Source organism: Acanthamoeba castellanii (genome assembly GCF_000313135.1).
Source record: "Acanthamoeba castellanii str. Neff unplaced genomic scaffold scf7180000084759, whole genome shotgun sequence".
Classification (NCBI taxonomy): domain Eukaryota; phylum Discosea; order Longamoebia; family Acanthamoebidae; genus Acanthamoeba; species Acanthamoeba castellanii.
Genome location: NW_004457640.1, coordinates 17514 through 39501, shown reverse-complemented (window position 1 = coordinate 39501; position 21988 = coordinate 17514). Strand labels below are relative to the sequence as shown.

General features: G+C 62.9%; 8 protein-coding genes across 8 annotated transcripts in view; 3 read left to right on the top strand and 5 right to left on the bottom strand.

The window, feature by feature from the left end:
* Positions 1 to 13296, bottom strand: part of ACA1_396150 (Dynein heavy chain protein) — a gene marked incomplete at both ends in the record, with an annotated part of 14728 nt that extends 1432 nt beyond the window's left edge. The window contains 11 exons of the mRNA XM_004351555.1: positions 5 to 5272; positions 5592 to 8342; positions 8394 to 10239; positions 10313 to 10470; positions 10548 to 11049; positions 11127 to 11314; positions 11410 to 12107; positions 12209 to 12318; positions 12387 to 12514; positions 12604 to 12974; positions 13044 to 13296. Of these exons, the coding sequence (XP_004351607.1) occupies positions 5 to 5272; positions 5592 to 8342; positions 8394 to 10239; positions 10313 to 10470; positions 10548 to 11049; positions 11127 to 11314; positions 11410 to 12107; positions 12209 to 12318; positions 12387 to 12514; positions 12604 to 12974; positions 13044 to 13296 (12273 nt within the window). The remainder of the gene's footprint in view (positions 1 to 4; positions 5273 to 5591; positions 8343 to 8393; positions 10240 to 10312; positions 10471 to 10547; positions 11050 to 11126; positions 11315 to 11409; positions 12108 to 12208; positions 12319 to 12386; positions 12515 to 12603; positions 12975 to 13043) is intronic.
* Positions 13297 to 13603: 307 nt separating this feature from the next.
* Positions 13604 to 13939, bottom strand: ACA1_396140 (uncharacterized protein; the record flags this gene model as incomplete). The annotated part of the gene is made up of 1 exon (XM_004351554.1): positions 13604 to 13939. One exon carries the CDS (start codon positions 13937 to 13939, stop codon positions 13604 to 13606), a length of 336 nt encoding a protein of 111 aa, XP_004351606.1.
* Positions 13940 to 14016: 77 nt separating this feature from the next.
* On the top strand, positions 14017 to 14893 carry ACA1_396130 (prefoldin, alpha subunit; the record flags this gene model as incomplete). Its single annotated transcript, XM_004351553.1, has 5 exons — positions 14017 to 14109; positions 14207 to 14309; positions 14410 to 14441; positions 14561 to 14635; positions 14741 to 14893. 5 exons carry the CDS (start codon positions 14017 to 14019, stop codon positions 14891 to 14893), a joined length of 456 nt encoding a protein of 151 aa, XP_004351605.1.
* A 513-nt stretch (positions 14894 to 15406) lies between these two features.
* ACA1_396120 (Rasrelated protein Rap-1b precursor, putative) lies at positions 15407 to 16630 on the top strand (the record flags this gene model as incomplete). Its single annotated transcript, XM_004351552.1, has 5 exons — positions 15407 to 15468; positions 15591 to 15639; positions 15763 to 16173; positions 16278 to 16434; positions 16536 to 16630. 5 exons carry the CDS (start codon positions 15407 to 15409, stop codon positions 16628 to 16630), a joined length of 774 nt encoding a protein of 257 aa, XP_004351604.1.
* Positions 16631 to 16855: 225 nt separating this feature from the next.
* On the bottom strand, positions 16856 to 18136 carry ACA1_396110 (uncharacterized protein; the record flags this gene model as incomplete). The annotated part of the gene is made up of 4 exons (XM_004351551.1): positions 16856 to 17214; positions 17336 to 17533; positions 17668 to 17806; positions 17963 to 18136. 4 exons carry the CDS (start codon positions 18134 to 18136, stop codon positions 16856 to 16858), a joined length of 870 nt encoding a protein of 289 aa, XP_004351603.1.
* Positions 18137 to 18501: 365 nt separating this feature from the next.
* On the bottom strand, positions 18502 to 19290 carry ACA1_396100 (uncharacterized protein; the record flags this gene model as incomplete). Its single annotated transcript, XM_004351550.1, is given in 4 exon segments — positions 18502 to 18594; positions 18767 to 18937; positions 18954 to 19151; positions 19279 to 19290. 4 exon segments carry the CDS (start codon positions 19288 to 19290, stop codon positions 18502 to 18504), a joined length of 474 nt encoding a protein of 157 aa, XP_004351602.1.
* A 118-nt stretch (positions 19291 to 19408) lies between these two features.
* On the top strand, positions 19409 to 20398 carry ACA1_396090 (uncharacterized protein; the record flags this gene model as incomplete). The annotated part of the gene is made up of 4 exons (XM_004351549.1): positions 19409 to 19532; positions 19604 to 19910; positions 20059 to 20153; positions 20256 to 20398. 4 exons carry the CDS (start codon positions 19409 to 19411, stop codon positions 20396 to 20398), a joined length of 669 nt encoding a protein of 222 aa, XP_004351601.1.
* Positions 20399 to 20652: 254 nt separating this feature from the next.
* ACA1_395980 (cation-transporting atpase 13a1 (g-box binding protein) family protein) overlaps positions 20653 to 21988 on the bottom strand; it is a gene marked incomplete at both ends in the record, with an annotated part of 2161 nt that continues 825 nt past the window's right edge. The window contains 7 exons of the mRNA XM_004351548.1: positions 20653 to 20745; positions 20861 to 20998; positions 21093 to 21233; positions 21258 to 21341; positions 21414 to 21474; positions 21546 to 21681; positions 21806 to 21930. Coding sequence (XP_004351600.1) covers positions 20653 to 20745; positions 20861 to 20998; positions 21093 to 21233; positions 21258 to 21341; positions 21414 to 21474; positions 21546 to 21681; positions 21806 to 21930 — 778 coding nt within the window. The remainder of the gene's footprint in view (positions 20746 to 20860; positions 20999 to 21092; positions 21234 to 21257; positions 21342 to 21413; positions 21475 to 21545; positions 21682 to 21805; positions 21931 to 21988) is intronic.

Here is a 21988-nt window from a genome sequence, read left to right as displayed (position 1 = left end):
GCACCTCGGAGGTGAGGAAGAGGCGGAAGCCGGGCTTGGCCTCGAGCGAGTGGAGCTTCTTCTCGAGGTTGACCAGCCACTGCGGGGCCAGGTGCACGTTCTTGAGCAGCACCCACGTGCCCGCCTTGGCCCCGGCCTGGATGGCCTTCTCGGCCTGGTCGAAGCCCTCGGCCGACCCGATGGCCAGCGACTTGTAGGGCCGCTTGGTGCGCGCCGCCAGGTCGTCGACCTTGTACGACGCGTCGTAGCCGGGCATCGAGCACAGCACCAGCGGCGTCGACGGCCCGGCCTCGCGCTCCACGACGGCGCCCAGGTCGAGCTCCGGCAGGTGGATAAAGTCTCCGCCGCTGCCGGAGCCGGCAAAGAGGGCCTGCACGAGCGCGCTGCCGCCGGCGATGATGCGGTCCGGGCGGAGGCCCTTGAGCAGGGTGAGCGTGCGGAAGAGGCGCACTGACTCGGCCGCGCCGGCGTTGGCTCCGGCGTTGGCCCACGACTCGGGCACGGCGCGCTCGCCGTTGGCGTCCTCGAAGAAGAGGCGCCACTCGTCGGGATGAGCCGCGACGTGTTCGACGATGCCGGCAAAGGGGCCGCCGGGGAGGGCCTTCTCGAGCTCGGCCAGGTACTTGGCCTGGCCCTCGGTGACGAAGGGCAGGGCGGTGAGGCTCGCGGGGGCGGTGACGGCGGCGGTGACGGTGACGTCGGCGCCCTTGAGGACGTAGTCGAGCTCGCGCGGGTCGAACTGGTGGGCGGCGGGGGCGTCGCGGAGGCGGATCTGGAGGAGGCGGAGGGCGAACGGGAGCTGGTCCTCGTGGAGGAGGGTGCGGGCGACGCGCTGGAAGGCGATGGTGAACATGTCGGCGCTGAGGATGGCGAGGCGGTCGGCGGCGCCGCGCACGGCGGCGAGCTTGGGGTTGTCGTGGAGGACGGCGCGGAAGAGGGCGAGGAAGAAGCGGAGGGAGAACTGGTAGAGGAAGTGAATGGAGGCGGCCTGCTCGAGGGCAAAGTAGATCGAGGAGCAGGCCAGGGCGAGCGGGTTGTACTCGGCCGAGACGAGGCTGATCTCGCCCATGACGTTCTCGGTGTCGCGCATCTTCTGGTTGATCTCGCCGGCCTCGGTCTTGAGGCGCTCGAGGGTGGCGATGACGTGGTCGTTGTCGAGGATCGAACCCTGGGACTCGTTGAGGGCCTCGAGGAGGGCCTTCTCGAGGCCGCGCAGGCGCACCTTGAACTCGCCCTGGAGCTTCATGAGGTCGACGCGCTTCTGGTGGATGTCGGGCCGTTCGACCTTGAGCACCTCGTGCAGGCACTGCTCCTGGAGCGAGCCCGGCGTGACGGTGAAGTTGACAAAGGTGACGCGCGAGCACAGATCCGGCGTGAAGTGGGCGTTGGGGTCGCGCGTGGAGAGGAAGATGACGAACGAGGGCGAGAAGTCCACGTCCTGGTCGCCCAGCCGGATGAGGATCCGGCCGCCCGTCTTGCGGATCTCCTTGTTGAGCACCGGGTTGAGCACCGGGTCGATCGACTCCACGTCCTCCACGAGCAGCGGCGTGCCGAACCGCAGCGCCGACTCGAGGTTCTTCATGAAGGCGGCGTCGAGGAACGACGTCTTCTTGATCTTGCGCTCGCGGTACTGCTGCATGAGGAACTCCGAGGCCTGGCCCGACGGGTCGATCACGAGCGGGTACCGGTTGAACCGCTCCAGCATGATCGCGTTCTCCACGCACAGCTCGTCGGCCGGCAGCGAGTTGGCCTGCCACGCCAGCCGGCGGTCCGAGTCCGACAGGTACTCGATCACCGAGAGGTCGGGCTTGAAGGTGAGGCCCAGGTCGGTGAGACGCGCCTTCCACTGCGTCAGGAGCATGGCCCGGTAGCGCTGGTCGAACACGCCGATGTAGGCCACGAAGGCCGCCGCCAGGATCGAGTCGCCCACCACCGTCGCCATGGCGGCCTTGAACGCCGCCGACGAGGCCTCCCATCGGTCGCGCTCCGACGAGAGGTTGGACAGCAGCGCGATCGAGCGCTCCACCTTGGCCCCCACCGTCGCCATCTCGGTCTTGATGGCCTGCGCCTGCGCGATGAGCGCTGCGTACTCGTCCTTGTAGCGCCCGATCGAGCGCTCCAGGTCGGCGATCGTGGCCTGCAGCTCGTCCTGCTTGCGCGCCAGGTCGCTCGCGGCGGCCTCGAGGTCGGCCACCTCCTGGCGCAGGGGCTGGATGCGGTTGAGGATATCAGAGTAGGAGATCTGGGCGATGATCCACGACACGAGCGGGCCGCAGGCCTTGGAGGCGCGGTTGACGCTCTCAAAGTTGAACTCCTTGTCGGAGAGGTACTCGGCCTGGATGGCCTGGCGGTCCTTGGCCGAGATGGCGTTGGAGTCGAACTGGACGATGGACGGGATGAAGGCCTTGTCCATGAGCAGCTTGCGCGTGTTGTTCCAGTCGAGCTTCTTGTGGTGCAGCAGGATGGAGACGGCCTCGAGGGTCTTCTTGACCTTTTCGGGCGGACGCGCGAGGGCGCGGATCTCCTCGAGGTGCTCCTTCTTGATGCCCGACACGGCGCTGCGGGCCTCCTCGACAGCGGGCTCGGCCTTCTCGAGGTCGGCGTAGGCGCGCTCCTTCTTTACCTGGATCTCGGCGTTCTGCTTCTCCATCTGGCCGGAGAGCACCTGCGCGGCGGCGCGCTTCTGCTCAGCCACCTGCTGGTCCTGCACCATCTGCGCCAGCTTCTCGTTGGCCTCGGCCTGCTTGGCCTCGAGCACCTTGCTCTTCTCCTGGAGGCTCTTCTGCAGGTCGGCCACCTGCTGCTGCGTGTCGCGCAGCTTCTGCAGGCCCACGTTCACGTGCAGCTGCTGCTCCTCGAGCTCCTCGCGCTTCTCGCCCACCAGGTGCACCAGGTGCGAGATGAAGTCCAGGTAGTGCCGCGGCGTCACGTAGTTGGACCGGCCCGCCTGCCGGTGCAGCAGCAGGTTGGCCTCGTTGATGGTGCCGTGGATGTAGACCAACGCCGCCACCACGGCCTCGCGGTGCGACAGCGCGTCGGGCGCACCGCCCACGACGCCGCCGGAGCCGGCGAGCGGGAGGTCGGCGAGGTCGGGCAGGAGGAGCGCGTCGGGCGCGATGCGGTAGGCCGGGTCGTCGAGGTCGACGTTCTGGGTGAACTCGGACCCGACCTGGAAGAGCGCCGACGGGGACCACTCGCCGAACCAGTCGAGCACGCAGCGGTTGAAGAGGGCCGGCGAGGTGGCCGAGCGGTTGTGGAAGTCGGGCGAGGCCGGGTTCATGGTGAAGATGATGTGGAGGTTGCGGCGCACCTGGAGGGTGAACCACTTGTACATCTCGTCCTCGGTGTCGGCCAGGAGGCCGTGGCGCTGGACGGCCTCGCGGCAGGCGTGCATGAGCGAGGTCCACTCCTCGCCCTCGAAGAGGCCCGGCACCTCGCCTGAGGCCAGGAGGGTGTTCATGCGCTCGAGGAAGGCCGAGTCGAGCACGTTGGACTCGTCGAAGATGAAGCAGATGCGCTCGTCGTTGCAGCCGGCGCGCTTCATGACGTGGCGCAGGTCGTCGTCAAAGTCCTCGGCCGTGTAGCGGTTGTTGACCTTGATGGTGAAGATCGACTGGCCGTTCATCCACGCCACGAAGCGCGACAGCACCGTCTTGCCGCCGCCCGAGACGCCGATGAGGAGCGCGTGGCCCTGGGGCTGGCGGAGCACGCGGTCGATGCGGAGGATGTGGTCGAGCACCTCGTCGAACACGACGAGCGGCACGTCGAGCTCCTCCTCGTAGAAGACCTTGAGGCGGGCCTTGACGTGGTCGCGGAGGGCCTCGCGCTCTACGCGGGCGTACTCCTTGGAGAGCCAGTTGGAGAAGAGGATCGGGCGCGCGAGGCAGCGCGGGTCGAGGCTCGGGAAGTGCTTGAGCACGATGGCGTCGATGGTCTCGTCGGTCCAGCGGGCCTCGTCGCGGCTCACCAGGCGGTCCTGGAAGAGGCGCAGGCCCTCGTGCACCCACAGGCGCATGAGGTCCTCCAGGGCGAGGCCCTCGACCTGCTTGAGGGCCTCGAGCAGGGCGCGCATCCAGCGCGAGAGCTCGCGCGGGGAGTAGATGTAGTGGGCCTGCATGTCGGGCACGAAGCGCTGCTGCGAGGCCAGGTAGAACTCGACCATGGCCTCGGTGAGCGCGCTAGCGTGGCCGCGCAGGGCCGGCTGCAGCTTGAGCAGCGCGCGGTAGAAGGTGCCGTAGATCTGGCGCAGCGACTCGGCCGACGGGAAGTCCACCAGGAGGAGCGGCACGTGGCGCAGGAACCGGTGCGTGAGCGGCACGCGCCCGGCGTCGGTGGGCGGGTTGCAGGCGCCCACGAACTGGATGCGGTGCAGCGTGATCCACTGGTGGTCGCTCGTGCGCCAGAAGCCGTTCTGCTCCACGAGCTGCCGCAGGAACGTGATCACGCGCTGCGTGCCGTACTTGTCGGCCGCCGGCAGGTTGCACTCGTCGCAGAAGATCACCAGCCACTTGCCCATGACCGTGGGCTGCAGCACGGTGCCCTCCTGCGTGCGCTTGTACTCGCAGTGCTGGTCGAACGTCTTCAGCAGCAGCTCGGGCGTCGTCGCCGACGAGAAGTTGAGCGACACCAGCTCCAGGTCCGGCAGCGCCTTGAGCGACGACATGAGCGTCATCGTCTTGCCCGACCCCGGCGGGCCGCACAGTACCACCGGCCGGTGCTCGGCCAGCCACGCCTTGAGCGCGTCCTCGTGCCTCACCGTGTCCACCGTCGGAATGACCACGTCGGGCGACGCCACCAGGTGCGACTCCACTTCGACCTGCGGCACCCGCACCGTCCACGGCTTCCACTCGCCGTCCTCCACCGACGGCCAGTAGTCCAGCAGCGACGTCGACTCGGTGAGCGGTGGCATGGGCAGCGTCGTCTGCCCGGCGATGAAGCCGCCCAGGGCCTCGCGCTCCACCAGCGGCATCGACCCGCCGAAGCCCCACATGATCGAGTAGCACAGCCGGTTGGCTACGTAGCGGTCGGCCACGTCCACGGGCAGCGCAAAGTCCGCGTGGTTCTGGTTGTACTCGATGACGTTGACCACGCCCTTGTTGACCAGCGAGAACATGGCCTCGATCACGCGCAGCCGCGTGAGGTCCATGATGTGTGAGTCGCGCCCTGCGACCCACGTCAGGCACTTCTCCACGAGGCCCTCCTCGGCCAGCAGCGGCGCCAGCACATCGGCGGCCTGGCGCTGCACCTGGAGACCCGGCGGCACCCACTCGTCCTGAATACACACATTTATCGCCCAAGCGGTTAGTCAACGTTGTGGTTGTCGTGTTGTTATCGTGTGGTGTAGTATATGTGCGTGTGCTATTGTGAATGTAGGGGGCGGGAGAGGACGTGGTCGCGCCGATCGCCGGCTAGTGCGACGTCCCACACCCGCGCCCCAAATTGTTGTGGCCTCGGCATTAAACCCGCCTTCCGCATGGCCACGCGAGGTGGCGCAGAGGCAGCCAACGAACCCAGGCGTGGAGGGTGTTTCGGTGGTGTGTGGCCAGACTGGAAATAACAAATACACAAATAGATAAATAAATAAATCATACCTTGGGGCCGTCGGTGACGGTGCGGCGGCGGAGGAGCTGGTCGCGCTCCTGCTCGTCGAAGGGCTCCTCGCGGAGGCGGGTGAGGTAGCGGGCGAAGAGCATCTGGGTGGTGAGGGTCTCCTCGGAGAACCAGACCATGCCGCAGCGGGAGACGGTGGCCAGGGTGGCGTACTTGAGGTCCTGGACCTCGAACATGACGCGCACGTTGTTGGGGAGGGCGAGGCGCTCGCCGTTGGGCAGGGTGAGGAGCTTGTTGTCATCGAGGAGCGAGTTGAGGTTCTCGACCCACTCGGGGTCGACGTCGCCGTCAAAGATGATCCAGTGGCGCTTGTGGGCCTCGCCGCGGAGGTTGTCGACGATCTTGCGGAGGAGCGCGGTGAAGAGGCCGTCGGTCCACTCGCGGGTGGTGGCGTCGAGGGTGCCAAAGAGGCTGTCCTTGGTGATGGCCTTGGGGTCGAGCACGTAGGCCTTGGTCTCCACGCCGTCCATGCGCTCGAGGGCCTTCTGGAGCACGGCCCACGACGCGGTCTTGCCCGAGCCCGAGGGTCCGACCATCATGCAGCCGTGGCGGAGGAGCAGCACCTGGTAGAGCTGCACGAGCTTGTCGATCCACTGCGGGGCCGGCACCAGGTGGCGCTCGCGGCAGATGGCGGCGATGTGGTCGCGCAGCACGGCGAGCTCGGTGGCGACGACGGCGACGCGCGGGAACACGTCGGAGAGGAGGCCCGTGAAGAGGGGCACATCGGAGGCGACGAGCTTGGGCGTGACGGTCTCCCAGATGGAGCGGAGGAGGATCTCCTGCTCGAAGGCCTGGATGCCGGCCTCGTCGAGGTCGCCCGGCGTCGGAGTCTGGCGCTTGATGTTGCCCGCCGACACGAGCACTGACTTGAGCGCGCGGAGGCCGAAGTCGTAGTGGGACTGGGCCGAGAGCTGCTCCTCGCAGAGCTTGAACAGGGGCACCACCTTGCTGGCCAGCCGCTCGGCCGTGCGGTAGCCCTGCGAGTAGAGCATGACCTGCGCGATGAGCTCGCGGTCCGGCTGGATCATGGCCACGCCGCGGAATAGCTGCTTGAGGTTGTCCGGCAGGTTGGACCGCCCGGCGTAGCCCGGGTTCATGGTGACGAACACGCCCATGGACTGGTTGACCTTGACGGCCTTGCCGATGATCTCCACCTCCTTGGCCTTCTCCTTGAGCGCCAGCTGGATGGCCTGGATCTGCTGCGACACGGCCGACAGGATGCGCTCCTCGAGCCGGTTGAACTCGTCGAAGCAGCCCCACGCGCCGCACTGGCACAGGCCCACGAAGATGCGGCCCATGGCCTGGAAGTCAAAGTTCTCGTCGCAGCAGAACACGATCACGAACCGGCCCAGCTGCTGGCCCAGCGCCTTGACCGTTTCCGTCTTGCCCGTGCCGGCCGGGCCGAACGGGCTGCCGCCCATGCGGCTCTCGAGCGCCTGCGTGAGCGTCAGGTAGCACCGGTCGGTGAGCGGCGTCTGCACGAGGCGCTCGGCCACGCCCAGGTACTCCCACCCGTAGGCGAACGACGCGTCGGCCATGCGGATGACCACCTTCTTGAGGAACGAATCCGCCGTCTCGTCCCAGTAGAAGCGCATCTGGTAGAGCCACGCGAAGTCGGCCGCCGACGCCACGCCGTCGGCCACGAGCTGCCGCGTGACGTCGCGCTGGTGCACGCACTCGGTGATCAGGTACTCGAGCTTGCTGCGCTTCATCGCCGGGATGTCCTCCAGCACGGCGTCGGCCAGGTGCGCCAGCTTGGTCTCCACGTCGGCCACCACGGCCGCGAGGGCCTGCGAGCCACCACCGGAGGCGGCGGCCGTGAGGGCGTCCTCCACCTGGCGGGTCCAGCCGATCTGGGTGGCGATGAGCAGCAGCTGCGCGGGGCAGCGGTCGATCCAGCCCAGGTAGGCGGGCACGTCGAGCGGGGCGTCGGGACCCTGCGGCTGGAGGGCGTTCATCTCGGCGAGCACGTCGGCGGTGGCCGAGGCCAGGGTGTGCTTCATCTCGTTTTCGACCTGGGCGAGCCACTCGTAGATCTTGGGGTGGTCCTTGAGCGAGACGACGCGCTTGAACATGACGGTCTCGCCCTCGCGCGAGGCCATGCCCAGGATCTCGGTCTGCGAGTCGTCGAGCACGAGGGCGGCGAGGCCGGCGAACATCTTGCGGAGGTGCTTCTGGATCTTGACGATGTCGCGGCTGTTGCCGATGATCTCGAGCAGGTCCTCGTCGCCGACGAAGTAGAAGCGCGGGAAGGCGGAGCGCTGGCGCTCGAGGTACTCACCGAGTGCCTTCTGGATCTTGGCGAGGAGGTCGGCGAGGCGCTCCATCTGGCGGTGGATGCCCTCGATGTGGAGCACCTCGAGCACGCGCGGGGCGGCGCTCACCTTCTTGTGGAGGGCGACGAACTCGGTGTTGATGGCGCGGAAGCGGGCCGACTCCTGCGGGAGCAGGTGCTGGATGTCGCCCGAGCCGGAGAAGATGCCCTCCAGGTAGACCCAGCGGCGCTGGACGTCCATCCACACGTCGAACAGGTTCTGGAGGCGCGAGAGCTTGTCCTCCCACCCGGTGGACTCCTCCTCGAAGACCTTGAAGTAGGGCGACATGCGCATGGCGCCCAGCGAGTTGGAGTGCTCGGCGAGCTTGGCGAAGAGGTCGTCCCAGCCGCGGATGAGGCGGCACTTGTTCTGGTAGTTGACCAGGTCGAGCTCGGCCGTCTCCCAGTACTGGCGCACCTGCTTGAGGAACTCCTCGAGGGCGAGCTCGCCCTGCGCGCGCTGGATGACCTCCTTGTAGAGGCCGGCGTACTTGTTGACGTCGGTGGCCCACACGTCGCCCAGCGTGAGCTCGTTGAGCAGCCACTGCGCGTTGAGCTTGCGCCGCAGCTCCTTCCAGTGGCGCTCCTTGACGGCCTCCGAGTGCAGGTCGGCCACCACGACGTTGGCCTTGAGGTAGTCCTTGACCGTGGTCTGCAGGTGCTCAAAGGCCGAGTACTGGCGCACGCGGTTGGGCAGCGTCTTAAGCGCCGCCAGGATGTCGTCGAGCGCCTGGCGCACCTTGCGCGGCATGACGGCCGACCAGGGGGTCTCCTTGAGCTGGTCGAGGTTGGCCCACACCTGCGCGAGCTTGGACCACACCTCCTTGAGGTCGCGCATCTCCTCCTCAATGGCGCCCAGCTGGTCCTCGCCCGAGGGCTCCAGGTCGAGCGCCTGCTTGGCCGCCGCGATGCGCGTGTGCTCCTCCTTGAGCCGCACCAGCCGCCCGTCGAAGATGCGGAGCGTGTCAAGCGCGGCCGAGTGGCGCGTGTCCCCGGACACCGGGCGCTGCGCGGCCCAGTCGTCGGCGAACTGGCGGATGCGCTCGTCGAGCAGCTTGGCTTCGGCGGCCACCTTCATCTGCAGCGACGGGATCTGCGCGTTGAGCGAGTCGGTCTTGCGCTGCAGGATCTCGTTGAACACGTGCCACTCGCCGTCGACCATGTCGTACTCGAGCCAGTCGGCCGGGAAGCTGTAGCGCTGGCGCCGCAGCAGCTCCTGCCCGTTGGCGTAGGTGCGCAGCTCCTCGCCCCAGGCGGGCAGGCTCTTGCGGATCTCCTGCACGCGCAGGATGAACACCACCGCGTCGGCCGTCGACTCGGCCTCGACCTGGTGCCGCTCGAGCTCCGTGCGCGCGCCACTGATGGTGGCGTAGAAGGCGCGCATGGCCTCGCTCATGCGGCTGGCGAAGCGCTGCAGGATGTCCTTGTGCCACAGGTCGTACTTGTGCGACACCGACGACTGCACCTGGCCGTAGACCACCACCACCGGCCCGAACCGCTTCTCGCTCTCCGAGTTGTCGAACGTGCGCCGCGAGCGCTTGATCTCCTCGAGCAGCCGCTGCCACAGGCTCAGGTCCTCGCCCAGCCGGTTGAACACCGTCGACGCCTCCATGTCCCACAGGGCCTGGTACTGCAGCCAGATGTCCACGTACTCGGACACCTGCCGCAGCCGCTCCTCAATGGCCTCGTAGACCTTGCGCAGGGCGCCCTCCGGCAGCCGCGCCAGCAGGTGCCGGTACGTCGGCGGCGGTGCGCGCTCGGCGTCCTTCTTGTGCGACAGCGACGCGTCGTACCGCGAGCTCTGCAGCCGCGGCAGGTCGCAGATGGTGCCCAGGTAGGCCGACAGCTGCTGCAGGAACGTCTGGCGCGCGTGGTGCAGGGGCGGCTGCAGGTGCATCATCTGGTTTCGGATGAGCACCTCGTGCACCGACGTACGGATCAGCGGCCGGTGGCGCGCCGCTTCCTGGGCGTCCTTCCGCGGGGACGACGACGAGTCGCCGCCCGCCACGACGAGCGCATCGGATCCGCTGCCCTGACCGTCGGCGGCGGGCGCGGAGCCGTCGGTGGAGAAAGTCGAGAGCCAGGCGTCGAGGGCATGCAGCAGCCGCTCGGTGAGGATGGCCTCGAGCTGCTTGTCCAGCCGACGCACCCAGGCGTCCAGGTTGGAGTACCCGGCCAGGTTGAGCTCGTCCACAGCCTCCTGCAGCTTCGACGCGATCCTGTGCAGCGCAGGGCCGTGGATGGGGCAGCTGCCCAGCTGCTCCATACACTGCACGATCTTCTCGTGCTTGGTCAGCAGCTCGTCCACCTTGTCCCTGTTGTTTGGGGAGCGGACGTGTGAGTAATCAAGCGGGGTATAATAATGATAACATCAATGAAAATACGGACCGGAAGGTGGAAACGGCGTCGGCAAGGCGGCGCACGTAGGGCTCCAGCTTGGAGCCGGCCTCCCACTTGGAGTGGAAGCCCTCGTTGAGAAGCGTCTGTACGTCCTTTTTGTAGGCCGCAACGAGCGGCGCCACTTCACCGCCCACGCGCGCGCAGGACTGTCCGCATAGGGAGCGTCAGCACCTCAGCCCACGAGCCGAGAGGGGGTGAGAAATGTCATGCATGACTGGCGTACCTGAATGTAGGTGCGGACCGACTCCTTGAGGGAGACGGCGAACGGGTAGACCTGCTTGGCGCTGGAGGCCAGCAGGATGATCTGCAGCGGCACGCGGAAGTTGAGCGCCTGCAGGTTGCGGACCTCCTTGAAGAGGGTGATGATCTGCGGGTCGAAGTGCACGTCGAGGTTGAGCTTGGCGCCCTTCCGCGCCACGTCCAGCAGACGACCGGAGATCTGGAAGTTGCGGCTTTCGACGTCCTTGACCCACTCCTCGAAGATGACGCTCGTGTTGAGCTTGCGCCGGAAGCGCTCGCCGTCGGCCTTGAGCTTCTGGCCCTGCACGTCGACCTCCCAGCCCTTGCCCAGGATGTCCTCGACGCGCTTCATCTCGGCGGCCAGCTGGCGCTCAATCTGGGTGGCCCAGATGATGGCTCCCGCAATCGGCGGCAGATCGCGCAGCTGGGCCATGTAGGAGGCCTCCGAGTTGGAGTACTGCTGCTTGAACTTATGGTGCAAGACCCTACGACGAGCCACGAGCCACGTCAGCACCGAATAAAAAGAATTAAAAAATGATGCGCTCGCAGGAACAAGCCGTACTTGATATCGTCCTTGACGCGCTCGATCAGTTGGGCCTGGTAGAGCTGGATGGCCTCGCGCACGCGCGGGCGGAAGAAGAGGGCGTTGAACTTGCTGAACACGCGGAACATCTCGCTGGCGTTCTTGGCCGTGGCGAGCCTGTCGCAGAGCTGGTCCGTGATGTGCGTCTCCACGCGATCGATCCTCCCCTGCACAGTAGAGGAAACGAAAAGAGAGAACCGTAAGAACCTGTGTCGTGTGGGAGAGCGGAAAGAGAGCTTCGAGCAGTGATGAGGTGCCGTACCTCATACTTCTTGACACCGGCGCGCCAGGCCTCCGCGCCCTCGGGCGAGAGGTCGAGGACGTCGAGCTGGATGACGAGCTGGTAGGCCTCGTGAATCTCCTTGCTGGGGTTGATGCCGCCGGGACCGGCCACGCCGCTGGGCAGCACGCGCGAGACAACGCCGTGGAGCTCCTCGTGCTGCTGCCTGAACTTGCGCACCTCGTCGATGCGCTCCTGGAGCTGCCGGTTCTCAGCGTTGATCTTGAGCGGGATCTTCTCCTTGTTTCGCTTCTTGGCGATCTCGCGGATGGAGTCGCGGAAGGACTCGAACTCGTCCTCCCACACGGCAAAGACTTGCTTGCAGTCGCCGGTGACCCGGTCGAAGTCGGCGTAGCTCATGTGCATGAGCCGCTTGGTGCGGAGGATGCTCAGCACCTTGCTGCACAGGTCCCGGGAGATGGCCTCGACGAGCTGCAGGTAGCGGTTGATCGGATAGTAGGCGTTCTTCGTGCGCTTGAGGTGCGTGAAGATGGCCTTGACCGCCTCGGAGATCTTGCTCACCTCGGCCGCGGTGAGGAGGTCGTCGATGGGGAAGTCCTTCATCATGGGCTTGTACTGGGCCACCACCTCCTTGGCCTTCTTGAGGCCGATCGTGTCCGTGTCGAATGCAGCCGTGGCGTGGAAGCGCTTGGCCTGCTTCAACGCGTTCAGGGTGCACTCTGCGCAGATCATGGAGGATGATGGAGAGGGGTCGCATGAGCCTATGCGTACGTAGCGCGGGCTTCAAGGTTGTGTGTGGTGTGTGTGTGTGTGAACGTACGGGACTCGGGCGTCTCGAGCTGGTCGGTGATGTTCTGAAGGACGCCCTCAAGCTCGACCCAGAACTTGATCTCCTGTAGCGTTTCGCTGCCAGCCGGCATCGTCTCGATTCTGAAATGGCGGTTTCGAGGGTGAGAACTAGCAACGACGTGGTGGCGGCGGCGGCGGCGGTGCGGTACCGTTCGTGCTTGGTGACCTTCTGGATGTTGCGAATCCACACGTTCACCATGGCCTGGAGCGAGTTGAGGAAGTGGGTCTCCGTGGCGTGCTCGCCCAAGTCCTCGACTCGAAGCGTACGGCCGCCGTCCTAAACATGCACGGCGTGAGTAAAAGGCAGCCGCGGCCAAAACAAACAAAACTTGGAGTAGCGAGTCGCGTAGAGGGGCGGGCTTGAACCTTCTTGGCGGCTTGGGCAATGTCGGGGTGGAAGGAGAGCTTGACCTGCTCGATCTGTACATTTTGCTTGCAGTTGTAGAGGGTGAGCTCCAGCTCGGCCATCTTCTTTTCGACGACGCCCTTGGGATCCTTGTCGCTCTTCTTGCCTCCCGCCTTCATGAACGATCGGAAGAAGGGGTTGAGGGAGTGATGCAGAAACGCGTGCAGCGAATCGAATGGCGAGCCGTTCAGCTTGATCACTTGCAGCTGGCCCACGAAGTCCTTGCCGCCATCAAAAACGGCATCGGGCTGCGTCTTGATGATGGCAACGCTGCTCGACTTTTCATTCACGAACGAAACCTCCAGCTCGATCGAAATCGTCGGCTTCGCTCCTGATTGCGATAAAGCTTTTGAGCATCATTTGGCCGAGCATTTCACGAAATGTAAGGGGATGAGTGTACCTGCACTCACGGTCCCTTCCTCTACCTCCTCATCGTCAGGTGCGGCAAGATTGATGAAGAGCACGGGATTCTTGGGGTCACTTGCGAATTTCTTTAGCTTGAAAGTGGCATCGGGGGTGTGCAGGGCCGACGTGATGTCATCCTTCGATGCCCCGAGCAGATAGGGGCATACGCCCGCGATGAAGTTTTCCACCGCGGTCACATCCTCCATGCCCACAGTGACCGCCCCGCTCTCGGCGGTGACCGTCTCCATCTTTGTGTCGATCGGGCAGCTGGTGATGCGACCCGGCAAGAAGTGGAGCTGTGAGCCTTGATGCGCTCCTCCTCTGCGTCTTCGGTCGCCCCTCTGTGTGTCGACAAAATAACCAGGGATACTGGGATTTAACCGGACATTTGTACGCTGTGCTTGCCCTCGGCCGAGGGTGCAGTCACGCTGGGAACAAGACAGCACCTTGACTGAGCTCATTCACCTTCCCCGAGGGCGCACCCAGCAGATCGGCCAAAGCGAGAAGAAAAGAGAAACGTGACAACGGTTGCATTTGGTGTTTGTTTGTCCTCCGCTAGTCGCGCTGCATGGGCGAGGAGGGCAGGGCAGGGCACCATTGTGTGACGTGCGGCACGCGACGACGCGTGGCGACGATGCCGTGGCACATGTCGCACACGAAGCTGCTCCCATCGGCCTGGGCCTGCTCGAGGATATGGCCTCGTCCACGCTCCTCGACCAGAATCGCACCACCGCCGGGCTGGGTCTGCAGTTGCAGTCCGCGGGCCGCCGCCACAAGATGTGCGAGTGCGGGGTCGTCCTCGCCCAGGGCCGCCGCGATGGATGCCATCTCCATCGCGCTCAGTCCCTGCTGCGGTGTCTCTGCTGCTCGCGCTTCGTCGTCCACCTCCATTGTGAGCATAAGAAATAAGAATAATCAAAACAGTATTTCTTATTTTGTTTTTTCTCTTTTGCTGGCCAAAGATCGAAATGGCGGCGCCAGGAGGACAGCAGGGGCAACCCATCCCAATCACCAGCCTTTCCCTCGAGCAGCTCTCCAACCTCAAGCAACAGTTTGAAGAGGTTTGTTTAATTATTCTCATTTTTTTTTTTTGAATTTTGTACCAATTGTCATTGTGCACGATTTAGATCTAATTAGTGCGTACTATTGAAATCGTAGGAGGCGCAAACGCTTGCCGCATCGCTGCAAAAGCTCAAGACTGCCGGGCAGCGATTCCTCGACTCCAAGGACTCCCTCGCTGCCCTCACGCCCGAGACCAACGGTTTGTGCACCAAACGCTTACCCCAGCGGAGCCTTTGCTTTGCACCGTCCAGTCTCCTCATACAGTCCACCCTCCTTGTTTGGAGTGCTCATGCGCGCAGGTCGAGAGGTCTTGGCGCCCCTTACCAGCTCCGTACGACCCCACCTCGCGCGCTCTTTGGGCGTGTGCGGTGGCGTGTGCACCACCAGTGTGTGCTTGCGGTACTCGCTCTGCCGTTGGCTAGCTAACGCAAATGGATCGGGCGGGTGCAGCTGTACGTGAAGGGCAAGCTGACCAACGTGGAGGCCGTCATGATTGACATTGGCACCGGCTACTACATTGAACGCGTACCCTATCTCTGCTCTTTAGACCCTGCGCCTCGCCACCTCTAGCGTGCCACCAGTGATGCGCTGACACAACTCCGTGTCGTCATCTGTATCATGGGTGCGCAGACCCCACAGCAGGCGCAGGAGTACGTGGACAGAAAGCTGGGTCTCGTGCAGGAGAATGCGGAAAAGCTGCAGCAAGCCCTCCTCACCAAGCGCAAGAATCTGGAGGCCATTATTGGCGTCATGCAGGAGAAGATGGCCCAGCAGCCGCAGTAGTTGCCTCTCAAGACAAACAACTCTGCCTTCATACTGTGTACTGGCTGATGGCAGGGACCACGTCCCAAGACTCTAGTAAGGGCAGGTGAAACAGACCTAGTTCATTAAAATGATCACCACACCCTGTGCCTGTTGACATAATGCTAGGGAAGAGAGGAAATATAAATACAAAGGGAACTAGGGGTTGAAACCAAACCTTGTGCTTGATGAACTGGTCAGTTGACAGTTCATTTAGTCTGAGTGTTGTGAGTGACACATAACTGAGTTTCATTTGCAATGGGTGTTTTGCTGGATCAGCCACCACAAGGATTGTGAAGTGCCAACATGCCTGGCAAGCCCAAGGTGTGGCAATTTCTCCCTTATTTTAAAAGTGCAAACTCAAGTTTCCCCACACGGTCTTGGGCCGCACGCCACGTGCAGAAGAGGAAAAACAACCCGATCGAGTAACTCGATAATAACAAAATAACCACAGATAACAAGAGAGGAAAAACTCAGCCCGGCCGAAGCACTGCCATGGCGGACGGCCGTAGCATGCACGATTACCGCATCGTGGTGGTTGGCCCTGGCGGAGTCGGGTTCGCTTTCTGCCCCCCCCGAGCAACGGACATAAAAAGACGAAAGTGAATGCCGGGGGGGGGATGGAAAGAACGAAAGGAGTGGCGGCTGACGGCTTCACGTGGTGAATGGTGGGCAACAGGAAGTCGGCCATGACGGTGCGCTTCATACAGGGCAACTTTGTGGAGAAGGTACCTACCTTATTTTATCCTGGTAGTTTTATTTATAATCAAATAACAAAATAAAATAAAAAATTGACATAAAGCCGAGACTGACGCTGGCCGGGTGCGTGGCTGTGTTTGTGTTGAGTACAGTACGATCCGACGATAGAGGACAGCTATCGGAAGGGGGTGGAGGTGGACGGGCAGGCGTGCATTCTGGACATCATGGACACCGCTGGACAGGTTTCGTTCTCTCCTCACCTCGCCACCTCTTCCGACCCTCGCTCACTGCGTGTGGGCGTCATCTGTTGTGTGTGTGTGTCGCAAACATGGGGCCGCATACAGGAGGAGTTCAGCGCGTACGTTTTTCCTTTGTCGCTCTCGACGACGCAACTCTTTGGCCAGTGGTTGACATCTCCCCCTCGCGCGCGCAGGCTGCGGGACCAGTACATGAAGACCGGGCAGGGCTTCCTGCTGGCCTACAGCGTGACCTCGACCGAGAGTTTCGAGGCCGCCGCAGCGCTCAGGTCCCACATCATGCGAATCAAGGAGGACGAACCGGATGTAAACCACTCCACCGCGTCTTCGCTACAAGATGGATGATTGACGAGTCTCTTCCTGTGTGTGTCGTGTGTGTCGCGTGTGTCATGTGTGTCGCGTGTGTGCAGATACCGGTGGTGCTGGTGGGAAACAAGATCGATCTGGAGGAAGAGCGTGTGGTGAGCCTCGAAGAGGGGCGGGAGCTGGCCAAGAAGCACCGCCTCTCGCACTTCGAGACCAGCGCCAAGACCAACCACAACATCAATGAAGTCTTCTTCTGCCTTGGTAACCACCCACACGCATCACCGCACACACGCAACCCGCACACGCACCACCGCACACACGCAACACAACGCACACTAACGGCGGTTGGAGCGTGCGTGCAGTGCGGGAGATCATGCAGTGGCGAGGGAAGCATATGCGACGGTCGAGCGTCGTGGAAACGGTCAAGAAGAAAAAGAAGGGCTGCACCCTCTACTAGAAGCGCGCCAACCGATGAGGTACACCTACGACGCGCATGCACCGCGGTGGCGCGATCTCGCGGCGAAAGCGAACAAAGTGACCGCGGCCACGACAGAAGGAGGCGAAGAAAGAGGGGATGAAGAGAAAGAAGAAGAAGAAAAGAGAGGGGACAACGCTTTCGTTTTGCGTTAATATTATAATTAAATCATTATTTATTATTATTATTTATTATTTATTGATCACCTCAGGTGTGGGGCGCGAGGGAGTTGAAGCGGGTGTGGGTGATGGCCACGTTGGAGCCCACGTCGCGCAGGTGGTGGATCTCGAAGCCCGCACGCTCCATCTTGGCGAAGAAGTCCGGCGTGCTCTTCAACCTTCGCGCCACGTTGAGCAGGAACACCGGGTAGCCGTACCGCGTGCCCTCCACCACGAGCCCCTCCGCCTCGGCCGCTGCCGCGCCTTCTTCGCATTCCTTCTCGCGGCGGCGGGCGAGCTTGGCCTCGTGGGCGTGGCGGAAGAGCTGCCCGAGGGAGTCGACCAGATTGTCGTACTGCTCCGCGTACAGCAGGATGTCCGACGCCGCCACCACATCCACGTCGTGCCCTTGCAAGTACACACACGACACACGACACACACGACAAAGGGGTCAGCTCGACACACACACACACACCACACACACACACGCCACACAGCCCAGCCGCGCTGGAGAAATGAGTTGGGGTACGGGTGGTGTCGCCGATGGCGGCAAAGCGGGCGCGGAGGAGGTCGAAGGGGAAGGGCGTGCCCCAGGTGTGGGGCACGTGGTGGTGCGGCACGTCGTTGAGCCGGCAGTTGTGGGCGATGTTTTCCTCGATCGCCGCCTCGTCGTAGTCGCTGCTCACCACGTGCCAACCCTTGCGTCGCAGGTAGATCGACAGGATCCCTGCAGCGCACACGCACACGCACACGCACATACGCCACGCACACACGACACACACGCACACACACACACACACGCACACGCGCACATGATGAGCAGCAAGAGAGCTGCGCTGTGGTTCGGTCTGGGAACGGCACCTGTGCCGGAGCCCAGCTCGAGTAGGAGCGGGGAAGGCCGCGGCGGGCCGGAAGAGAGGAGGGTGGCGAGGCGGCCGCCGTTGGGCCACACGTAGGCGGCGTTGGTGGCACTGTAGCCCAGCTCCCTCACCTCCAAGTTCTGCCCCGAAAAAGCCAAATATTATCTCAAAGATTAATCTTTCATCGATCGTTAATTAAATCTTGAGATTAAGATAAATCCGTGTTATCGTCAATCTGATTTGATTCCAAATCGTCCATAAATCAGGAAAATTGAAAATGAACGAGAGTGTTGTACCAGATCGGCAAAGAGGAAGGACTTCTGCTGGCCCAGGCGGGCTTCTTCCTCTACCTCTTGCGCGGAAAGAAGATCGTCGTCGCTGTCGTCGTCATCTTGTGCAAACAGACCACCGCCCAACACGATGGGCGGATCGAAGTCCTCTCGTGTGTTGTTGCTGCTGCTGGTGGCCATGCCTTCCTTGTGTGTAGTACTCCCGCGATGTACAGAAGATAAACTCAAAAGAATAACATAGGAGTGGCGAGGGCGTCCACGTGGGACTTCGTCCAGACGCCGTCCTCGTTGATGTTGACGTCTGCGCGACCGTGGTCGTCGGGCCAGTCGTCGCGCAGAACCCACCTTACGAGCTTGAACGGGCCAGCTGCGCCGCTGGGTCCTCTCTGTGCCGGCACGAAGCCGAGCACTCAGGTGTAGTGCTGACCGACCACCTCTGTGTCGGTCACATTGACCCACACGCCAATCCTAAAATGTTCTTCCAGGCGTGGGAGGCTCTGGAAATGCGGGGTATTCATCTGTAACCACAACTTGCCGCGCGCTCTTCATGCTCGCCTGAACACGAGCAGGCAAACTCGGTCCCACACGAATGCGATGACGAAGTCCCCAACCACGTACCCCACCATCGTCCACTTGAACTGTTGTTGTTCCCCCCCCCCCGCGCGGTGAGCTTGGGGAAGCGAAGCTGCAGATGTGGGCTGAAGGGAGAGAGAGGGAGAGAGCGACACACGTCAGCCCAACTCCTTCTTCGCATCGCGCACATCACGCAGGTGGTGGAGGTGGTGGAGGTGGCGGCGGCGGCGGCCGTACCCTGTGGTTGATGGTGAAGGTGGCGACCTGCATGGCCGACGTGATGAGGAACACGGCCGTGTTGACCATGTTGGGCGTGAACTGGGCGTCCAGCGACGCGCGGTTCTCGAGGCCCTGCGCGGCGTGCGCCAGATCGAGCACCTGCGTGAGCGCGTAGTAGTGCACCGCGAACTGGCCCAGCAGCGACACCACGACGCCCGGCGCGAAGATGCTCCCGGCCGGCCGCGATGTGACCGCTGGCCTTGAGCCCGGCCAGCACGTATTCCTTCTGCTGCGGCGACACGCGCGCCCACACTGTGACCGCGGCGAGCCTCCTGCACGCGTTCTGGAGGTGGGTCAGGCCGTCGCCGGACACGCACAGATCGAAGCCCTCCACGCCGGCTAACTTGCCCCGGCTGACATTTGTGGATCTTCATGATATAATCTAAAAATGAAACACCACAACAACGGCGCATGGCAACCCCCAACAGAATCCACAGAACATGTTGTCCATGAGACCGAACAAGTTGTACAGGAGCCGTCATTGGCCAGGCAGGTTGCCCCGGACTGAGCCAACTCCCTCGTCACCGAAAGTCAAAACCTGTTTTAAAGACGCAAGCCTGCTCGATGGTTTGCTCACTCTCCACGCGGCCCACAAACCCCATGGACACTGCCATCGCAGCACCAAACAGCGACATCACCGAAGAGCTGCTGACGGCCCAGGCCCTTGCGCTCTATGCAGACATCGAGCAGCTCCTCTGCATCGGGGAGGAGATCAAGACAACTGGTTCGCGACCCTCCTTTGTTTCTTTGTTGGTCATTCTAAATAATGAAAGGCTGACTGACAGTTGTTCTCAGGCAGCATCGAGTGCTTGTATGGCTTCCACTTCGACATGAAGGCCCTACACGTCGACCTCGATGACCACTTTAAAGTGGGTCCGAACTGGGGCCACTACACGGGCTCCTGGGAGGACTTGAAGGCCTGCGCCGAGAGCCTCAAGGCCATGGTGGACCGCTACAAGATCTTCGCCACGAAGGAGGAGCTCTTCACCAACGACCTCACGAAGATCATCAACAACTTCGCCACCATCAAGACGCGCCTCGAACCGCTGCCCACGCTGGCCAAGTTGAGCCACATGCTGGCCCAGTTCAACCCCCACGCCAGGTTCTTCAACCCCCCCACGCCTTTGCCTCCGGTGCTGCCACCTCCTTTTTGCGGTAAGCTCCATGGCGCCTTTGTTTTGTGGGCGAAGATCTTGTCTGACAATGCACCGCCCAGGGACCGATCTGTACATCGGTGGCCTACACGTCAGCTGCACCGAACGGGAGCTGAAGGATGCCTTCAGCGCCTTTGGTCCAGTCATTGACGCTGTGGTGTTGAGAAACCATGGGCAGTCCATTGGATCCGGTATGCGGCCACCATTGATTGTTGATTGTTTTTGCACCACGACCACCACCTTGACACTTGTCGCTCGCTCTCCCTCAGGCTTTGTCTTCCTCGCCTCCCCAGACAAGGCACGGGCGGCGATTGCTCAAGGGGCAGAGGCCGGCATCTTCATCAAGGGGCAGAGGGTGCGCGTGGCGCCGAAGCTCAGCAAGCACAACCCGAAGAGAAGGCGTAACAGCAGCCCCGACCGCAGGCATGGGGCATGACCGAAGTCGCAGGCATGGTGCTGCCTAAGGCCGCAAGTGTCCACCACCCACATCACCCATAAAGTGCTTTTTAAAGTGCCTTTTATTGCGGGGCACTGACGTAGGAAGGTTAGACCTCACACGTCGAGTCTTAACCTTAACCCGCCCATCACAGACACATCTACTCGCGCGCGCCCCTGCCTTCGCCTTGGCGGTGAGTTCGGGGCAAACCACAAAAATATTCACCGCATTCGTGTGTCGTCATTTTGCTCTCTTCATGCTCGCCTGAACACGAGCAGGCAAACTCGGTCCCACACGAATGCGATGACGAAGTCCCCAACCACGTACCCCACCATCGTCCACTTGAACTGTTGTTGGTCCCCCCCCCGGTGTAGTGAGCGAGCTGTGAAAGCGAAGCGAGATGCGCGACGTGGGCTGAAGGAGAGAGAGAGAGAGAGGGAGAGGGAGAGAGCGAGCGCGTACCGGCAGCGGGACGAGCTGGAGGTAGGTGTTGAAGGGCGGGATGGACTCGAGCGCGGCGACCAGGGTCAAGGTGGCCATCGCCGAGAGGCCGTACAGGAGGCCCTTGTTCTCCCACAGGTCCTCCTTGAACGGCCGGCCCTGCACACGGCACACGACACACGCGCACACGTCGGCCCAACCTTAAGAAGGCCGCATCGCGCATCGTGCAAGTGGAAAGTGGTAGTGGTGGTACCCTGTGGTTGATGGTGAAGGTGGCGACCTGCATGGCCGACGTGATGAGGAATACGGCCGTGTTGACCATGTTGGGCGTGAACTGGGCGTCCAGCGACGCGCGGTTCTCGAGGCCCTGCGCGGCGTGCGCCAGATCGAGCACCTGCGTGAGCGCGTAGTAGTGCACCGCGAACTGGCCCAGAAGCGACACCACGACGCCCGGCGCGAAGATGCTCCCGGCCGGCCGCTGCGCCGACAGCTTCTCCAGCGGCTGTAATTCATCACACACACACACACAGTCAGTATCCAATCGGCCGGAGCTGCGTGAGTTGGCGAGGGTTACCTTGGAGCGGGTGATGAAGAGGAAGCACATGGCAACCAGCACGCCAACGCACGTCATCTGACTGCGTGCGCGAGCGGTGCGTGAGTTCACAACAGTCGCCCAGGGAACAGAAGATTGGGGGGAAGGGGGTACGTGTCGCCGAGCTTGATGCCGTCGTAGTAGAGGACGGACAGGGAGTAGGCCGAGATGAGGCAGTTGAGGGCGAGGATCTTGTACATCTGCATCGTCGTCGCCAGCGTACAGCGGCCCTGCTGCAGGATTTGCTCCACTTTTTGAACACACACACACACACACCAACACCACAGCGAGAGAGATGCACAAATTCGTCAGCCACCACACGCACGACCGCACACGCACACGCACAGGCGTCGGAGCGCGGACGAGGGGGGTACCGGGTCCGATGGTGGTGCTGCGGGCCGTGAAGGGGGAAGCGATGGACGCGTCGCCGAGCTGGACCATGCCGGCCTCCTCCTCCTCCAGCAGCGCCTGGAGCGTGATGGCCGCACCCGGGCCGCGCCTGTCCTTGTGCCCCTGGGCACCCTTGCGCACCCCCGCCGTCGCCTACACCCCCTCCC